General features: G+C 46.6%; 1 protein-coding gene across 2 annotated transcripts; it reads left to right on the forward strand.

Annotated features, from left to right (window-relative positions):
- The first annotated feature begins 2,808 nt into the window (after positions 1-2,808).
- On the forward strand, positions 2,809-6,065 carry atf4b (activating transcription factor 4b). Of its 2 annotated transcripts, none has more exons than XM_083650203.1 (4): positions 2,809-2,956; positions 3,850-4,317; positions 4,463-5,298; positions 5,409-6,065. In XM_083650203.1, exons 2-4 carry the CDS (start codon positions 3,954-3,956, stop codon positions 5,619-5,621), a joined length of 1,413 nt encoding a protein of 470 aa, XP_083506329.1. In that variant the 5' UTR covers positions 2,809-2,956; positions 3,850-3,953; the 3' UTR covers positions 5,622-6,065. The 2 variants fall into 2 exon arrangements, with proteins under 2 accessions (XP_083506329.1, XP_083506330.1); XM_083650204.1 differs by having other exon boundaries at positions 3,850-4,233.
- Positions 6,066-8,107: the final 2,042 nt, after the last annotated feature.

Consider the following 8,107-nt stretch of genomic DNA (forward strand, 5'->3'; position numbering starts at 1 on the left):
TTTGCTTAATTTTAATGGGCAATGTTTATCATACAAGGCTATGTATTCCTTTAAGAAAGACTCATATGCTGAGTTAACATCATGAGCATTTGCATAAACCCCTCTCCACTGCTCCTTTAAAAGTTCATCCTTGAACTTGTTTATTGCTGCATCAGTTCTTACACGAGGATATTTATGAACAATCTCCTCATTCTTTTTCTTTCTATGATATTCATATGTTACAAATACAGGTAGATGGTCACTTATATAATTTATTACTAGCCCACATTTAACATTATTGTCCATTACATTTATAAAGATGTTATCAATTAAAGTTGCACAGCTCGAGGTAATTCTGCTGGGCTTGGTGATTAATGGGTAAAGCCCTCTTCTATACAAAGCATCCAGAAAGTCTGATGTCGTTTTGTGTTTAGATACATTCAAAAGGTCAATATTAAAATCTCCACACATTATCAATGTTTTACTTTCATTTATACCATCCATTAAACGTTCTAAACTATCATTGAATGTTTCTATATTAGACCCTGGTGTTCTGTATACACAAGTAACCACAATGTAGAAATGGCATTGTGAAGTGCAAATACATTTTGGATGGAGAGATTGTGAAATTGTGATGGTCATGTCAAGCATCTCATTTGTGATGAGACACACACATGCGCGTACACACACACACACACACACACACGCACACGCACGCACGCACGCATGCACGCACACACACACACACACAAACACACAGACACATAGAGCTTGCGGAGTTGCGTCACGCAGTGTTGCATGTTGGGAAAGGAGGAGCGCCATGTAAGCGGAGACATTAGTGGACTTCTCGTTATCCACATACATGGCTGACAACCTCTATGCTGAGAACAATGCGTGACGACAACTCTGCAAGCTCTATACCAGCCACCCATTGTCGTGGCTGGTGAATATTATGGAGAAAAAAAGACTTTTGCTCGAGCTGATCTGTCACTTTTCTCCACGCAGAGAGTTCAACCAGAGAGCCATGCGTGTGGAGAAGGCCCTGCGTCTCTTCACCCTCCTCCTGATCAAACGCAACGACGCACTGCGGGGCCACATCTCCGAGCTCACCGCCATCTCCCACAGCCTGGACAAGCTGCAGAGGAAGAAGAAGACCATTGGCATCGCGGCTGTGGTGGCGGGCATCGCCTTGGCCCCCGTGACCATGGGGGCCTCGCTAATCGCCACGGCCGTCGGCGCCGGTATGGTGGCTTCCGCTGTGGGTAAGGGCGCACAAGTGGCCATCGCCAACAAGAAGACCGTGGACAGGAAGAGAGTGGAGAAGATAGTACAGGACTACACGGTGAGTGTCGTCGACGTGGAGCTCTGTCTGGCGTTCATCCAGGCCGGGATGGATGAGCTGAGGAGGCACGATCTGGCCCGCTTACAGAGGGCAGGCGAAGCCCGGCCGGAGGCGCTCAGGACGGCCCAGCTGTCACAGGCCGTGTTCAGGGATGACACCTACAACACAGTGGGCAAATCTAGAGCACCCACCACGGGTGGCATGTCATCCGAGAGACTGCTGCAGGCCTTCTCTAGGGAAATGGATCAGTACTTTTCAGACAGAGACGGTCAGAAGCTGAAGAAGGCGAGCGAGTTCTCGAGCAGAGTTCGCCTGCTGGCTGAAAGTCTGCAGGAGGAGCTCGATCAACTGAATCAAAAGTGGGAAATGTTCCGTCGATTTTAAGACCTGTGTATAGGTAGGCGTGTGTGTGTGTGTGTGTGTGTGTGTGTGTGTGTGTGTGTCTCGTGTGTGTCTTGTGTGTGTGTGTGTGTGTGTGTGTGTGTGTGTGTGTCTCGTGTGTGTCTTGTGTGTGTGTGTGTGTGTGTGTGTGTGTGTGTGTGTGTCTCGTGTGTGTCTTGTGTGTGTGTGTGTGTGTGTGTGTGAGAGAGAGAGAGGAGAGAGAAAAGAAAGTCAATGTTGTATTATAAATTATATATTATCATGTACCGTATATACTTGAACGTTTAATAAAGATTTGTGTAATAAACTTTTTTACAATTTGAAAATGTTTGGACCGATTACTGACTCAGTAATATTATAACTTTACTAGGGTATCGGCCCCTTTGGGGCCAAAACCCTAGGCTCGCCCGCAGCTCGGCTGTTCCATTGGCATGAGCAGTGTACAATTGCGCAACTTCGCATCACTGATGACATCACTGTCACTAAAGATGTCGCAATGCCTATGACATCACTGATGATGTCACAATGGCTATGACATCAGTGGCTAGTCATAGACATTGTGACATCATCAGTGGACTGGCTTATATAAGATTATAAATGACATCACTGATGTTGTCGCAATGCCTATTTATGACATCACTGATGATGTCACAATGTCTATGACATCGTCAGTGACTATGACATCATTAGTGATGTCATACAATGATTTTTGTCAGTAATGACGTCACTGATGACATCACTGATGTCACAATGCCTATTACATCATCAGTGATGTCACAATGCCTATGACATGTTCAGTGGGACAGAAATTTAAACAGACAGACAAACATTGCCCACTAAGCCAAATGAGTGAAAAGCAATCACTATTATAATATACCTTCTTCAAGCGGGAGAAAATACTACATAACCTCATTGTGTCACGATAATGTAGCAAAACCATCAAAACACAATAGTCGTGACATTTTGGGGCCATGGGCTGGCTGGAACTGGAACGCAAACACTGGCGGAGTGATATGTACATGGGTGACGCGGAAGGATACGCTAGGCCCTCGCCTGAGCTCTATATTAGCACCGCGCCCTTGCCTGCGCCATTTTCCTTCCCAAGGATCACCAAAGTAAACTCATCAGCAGCATAATATTACAACAGCGCTCTTTGGGCGACATGGCCGTGTAAAGTGTGCCGCGATCAGCAGCCGCCAACCAAACAGTGCATCCAGCCAGTGCACTGAGCCACTTCTTATTCAGAAAAATGACGTAAGTAGACATATTCTTTGATACAAATGTCATTGACAGCTGCTGGGCTTATGAAAGCCGCAGGCCTCTACCAGCCTACCCCGAGCTTTACTTGACATTTCTGTAACGTTAACGTTACTTGTGTGGACCTTTGTATTAACCGAATCATTATAGTCGAATAGAATGGCTAGATTAAAAACATCAACTACATGATTAACATTTTAACGTTAGATCACGTGACAGCATGCACATGTTAACCTACATGTTGCGTTTAGCACCGTATGCTTCGTTACGTGGTGTAATATCCTCGTAATAGACGGAATTTCCTACATTTGTATCGAATTGTAACGTTCATGTTTTTCACGAATGACTTAAAGTGCCAACGTGGCAGTCAGAAAATGGTTAGTCTCCTTTGTGTCAAAATGGCGGCTTTGTGGAGGAGGGGATTATTAGGAACAAAAGTGTGTGTTTTGTAGAGGAGAGAGAGAGAGAGGAGAGGGGAGGGGAGGGGAGGGGAGGGGAGGGGAGGGGAGGGGGGGGGCGTCTGACTTCCTCATCCCGGTTGCTTTGGTAACAGACATTGACGTCAGAGTCATGAGACTGAAGCGGGGCTAGAACACGTGGTGTGGTGCAGGTGCATTGCAGTGATGGGGGCAGTGTTGTGCTAAAACGTCTGCTTTCCAGATGAGAATTATTCTCCCCTATAAGCTTTTTCCAAAAGGCTTTTATTCCACATAACACTTCAATATCAATCAATAAAAAAAATAGCCTAAATGACTCCCAGTTATGTCAACAGTTGCAGAAGTCGCCATCCAAAATCCGTTTGATATTAATATTTGTGAATGTAATATTTTTTCAACAGTGTGGTTAAAATAATAATAATCTGATGTGTTCTTGTCTTTTTCCTCCTTCAGGTCCTTCGTGGAAAACCTCACCTCTGCTGCAGTCGACAGCATAAAAGAATCCGACGCCTTCCTAGTATCGTCGCGCACCTTGTTTGTGACCAACAACAGCCACTATGACCATGATGATGACAAGCTCACAGTTTGGCCTGGAAGACATGGAGGCCCTTCTTTGGGGGCCTTCCTCTCCCATGGCTGACACCATGGGCTCCGCGCTTTTCCACGCTGACCAAGAAGAACTACACGGCAGAGGAGGAGCCTCCGACTCGGAGGGGGGCGTGTCTCCTTCATCGTCCTTCTCCTCCTCACCGCCGTCTTCTTCGTCTTCTCCTCCACCCTTCTACTCCCCTCCTCCCTCCCCGCCGACCCTGCTGCTCCAAGGGGACAAAGCAGGAAGTGAGTCGGCCATGCTCTCCTTCCCCTGGTTGGGCCCCCCTGACCAGCTGGGACGCACCCAAACACTTGCAGATGTTGGCAAAGGTGATGTGCCGCACTAAGCAAACTTGACACTCAGTAATTCAGTTCCCTGTCACTGCCATATTTAAATATGTATTGCTTATTTACACAGCAGTCAAATCAATCACCATCCCTTCATTCAAATATCATACCTCATTTACTCCTACAGAGGTTGCGTTTGGCGACATGGACTGGATGACTGAGAGGGTGGACCTGAGCGAGTTTGACCTGGACTCTCTGATCGGCTCCTGCAGTCCGGACGAGGAGTCTCCCAGCGCTCCAGAAGACCTCCTCGCCTCCTTAGACTGCCCCATGGAGCTCGACTGCCTCCCCCTCCCCGCTGTCCCCACTCCCGCACTCTCGAGTCTCCCTGCTCCTCCTCTTCCAGCTGTCTCCACTCCTTCCCGTTCCACACTCTCCACGGAGCTTTCCCCCGTCCCAGCTGTTGAGCCAGTGTCCCACATAGACAGTCCTCTCACGGTCCCCCCACAAGTCCCCTCCCCTCCCCCGTGTGTCCCGGAGCCTCAAGAGGAGCTGGAGATCAAGTCTGAGCCCGTGTCCCCCGCCCCTTCCTCCCCCTCGGTCTACTCTCCCCCCTCTCCCGCCTACACCCTAGACCTGGGCAGCGAGGTGGACGTCTCCGAGTGTGTGCCCGAGCGCGAGGTGAAGCCGGTGGTAGCTACTGTGGCGCCGCCGGGTCCCAGGATCGTCCTCTCCCTTTCCCCCACCCGCATCGTCCTCCTCCTGGCCCCCAAAGACGAAGTCGGGGTCACCACCACCACCGTAACCACCACCACCACCACGCAAAAGATTGTCCACTCCGCCCCTCCTCCCGCCTGCGCTCCGTCACGAAGCAGACCCTACCCCGACCCTGCGTCCAGAGCCGGCCCGTCCTCCGAGTTTCCCAGTACCTCCGGTGTCAAAGTCAAGTCCTCCAGGGGTGCAGGGGGAGGGGGGAACGGAAGGGCGACTGCCAAGGCTCCAAGGGATAAGAAGCAAAAGAAGGTGGGTGGCGATTGAGTTGAGCTCCCCCCTCCCCTGATATGTGAAGCACTTTGAGTATATCTAGAAAGGCGCTATATCAATTAAATCTTCTTCTTCTTCTTCTTCTTCAGATGGAGCAGAACAAGACGGCAGCCACGCGTTACCGGCAGAAGAAGAGGGCGGAGCAGGAGGCGCTGGGCACGGAGTACGGCGACCTGGAGAGGAAGAACATGGAGCTGAACGAGAAGGCGGAGTCCATGGCCAGGGAGATCCAGTACCTCAAAGAGCTCATGGAGGAGGTCCGCGTGGGCAGGTTGAAGAAAGGCCTCGGCGCTGACCTCTAGTGGTTAGTGTGGTTTCGCGAAAGTGGGCTCAGTGTTTAGTTCACCCAAATAACTATTGGATTGAGTGTGTAATGTAATACCACAATGCATGTCCTAGAGATGCCCAAAATCCAGTGAAACTCATGTTTGACTTTACCTAAAGTATCTCTCTCCTTTTTTTTTTTTTAAATAGTTCTAGTTACCCACGAGTAGTTATGGGTATGAAATATTTAATATTGTGTCTACTTGTTTAGTGTACTTATACGACATGATAAGCTAAAGTATTTTCCATTCAGTATGTTAACTTGTGTGTTATTCCATTAACTATGTTGCTGTCAATACCTAAGATCTTGGACCTCAGTGACTTTGTTAGATTTTGACATTGTGTTTTTTATGTATTTAGTGTCATCTGTAAATAAATCTGAGCATTCTCCTCAGAACTATCTTAATAAAGAGGCTTCAACTTCACCCGGTGTTTGTGCAAGTCAAGCTCACAAGTCTTTTGCTCTGGACATGGATTCTACTTGCTGGGTCAAATCACTTATGTCTGGTCATAAATAACTGTTCAAAATAGAGGCTCAAATGTATTGGCATTGCATAGAGAGGCAAAGTGAACGACACTTCCTGCTTCAGCACTGTACCAGAGATTTTCTTTCGCAATTTATTTTCCCATAGACATTTCGTAAAATGCTTATAAAAATAGTAAGTTTTAGGTCAAACCAAACGGTTCAGCTATATTTAGAATCGGCAGAGACCATAGAACATTTCACTCGGACCAAAACTAAAATAAACATTGAAAAAATATTTTCTTTAAACCCGCAACGTTTTGGTCCTAGTGAAAATAATGTTATGCGTTTTCTCCCGTTTTCTAAATATATCTGAACCGTTTGGTTTGAACAAGTGCAACTATTTTCATAAGCCTTTTACGAAATGTCTGTGGGGAAATAAATGGCGGATGAAAATCTCTGGTACAGTGCAGAAGCAGGAAGTGATGTTTCACTTTGGCTCTCTATACACAGAGCTGGCATGTGAGGTCATTATGCCTACTAACAAATACACTGCATGATATATAGAGAATGAAAGTGGCTACTAGACGAGCCACAGATCGATGGCACTTCGTCTCAACACTTGCCATTTTCAACAGAGACCACATCGGCAATAAAGTCACTCTTCCAAAGGCATGGTTATGTACAGTTATGTACAGTTGTGTATCCCTTTAACACGGTTTGCGGTCTTAAAGGGATACGCACACAAATGAGGGATATACACGCAAATGCTGCATCAGGTATCAATGGGTTAATACATGACACAAGTAGCAGTTATACCACATGGACACATCATACAATATCAGTATGACTAAAAGTAATTGCGGCGCTATCATGCTATACAGGAAAGAGTTGATGCGGTGCCATTTGTGACCAGGAGGAACTCTAAAGATTAGTCTTATCTGTGTAAGTCCTTAAGCATGTTTTATTTACCTCACTAAATGGTTGTGGGAGTCAACATTTTGACTAGAGGGGAATTACACCCCCCCTTTCCCTCCCCGAGTCTTCCTCCTTACAGTAATTATAGACTAGGGTCAAATTTGAGTTGAGACCAAATGAACAGAACATTTGAATTAAGGTCAATTGTATTATACTGCACAACTGTACCCCCTTTACCTGACTACAACATTATGTTTAGAAAACAGCAAGATAAAATTTACTATGACATAATAATGCAATAAATTAATGATAACCCACCTTTTCAAAAATATAACGTTACAAAATAAGAAAGTGAGTGAAAGAGTTTTAATGAGTGCCTCCCGAGCAGATTTATTTTAATGTTGCATTTGTTTTCATGAGTTATTCATAGATCCCCCCCCCCCCCCCCCTTCTTTCTCTCAAGTACCCCCTGTAGTACCTCCAGTACTCCAGTTGGTGAACCACTGGTATACTGCACTACAGATAATTGCCATCTATGTTCCTATGTATGTGTGTGTGATGTCCAAATCAGGATGTTGCTGGTCTACTCGGATGAGTGACAAGTCACAGTGTTTTCAGCCTGTTCAGAATGCCACCCGTCCCACAGAGAGAATAGGCCTTTGTCCCCAGCCCTGTCCTGTAGCACAATGAGCCAGTGGAGCCTCATGTTGGTGTGTGTGGAGCCTCTTTCACACTGCAAACGAGCTGAAGAAGATAACCAACGGCGTGCTGCTGCGCACACACCAGTATTACATCAAGTGACCCTCATGTGAAATCACAGACGCCATTTCCCCCGCTCAAGTGTGGATCCATTTTGGGATGAGAAAAAGATTTTCTCAGCTGTTCATATCATCCTGACGGTTGGCGAACTGAAGCTGTAAGAAAGAAGTGTGTGTGTATTTGAGTGTGTGTGAGTGTGTGTGTGTGTGTGTGTGTGTCTGTGTGTGAGAATAGTGCTGACCCAGGCATGGCTTGAATGCTAACAATGTCAACAGCAACTCATTGAACCTACAATTGGCCCCATAGGTGCACAGCACACGGTAA

Source organism: Poromitra crassiceps (assembly GCF_964638095.1).
Source record: "Poromitra crassiceps genome assembly, chromosome: 13".
Lineage (NCBI taxonomy): Eukaryota > Metazoa > Chordata > Actinopteri > Beryciformes > Melamphaidae > Poromitra > Poromitra crassiceps.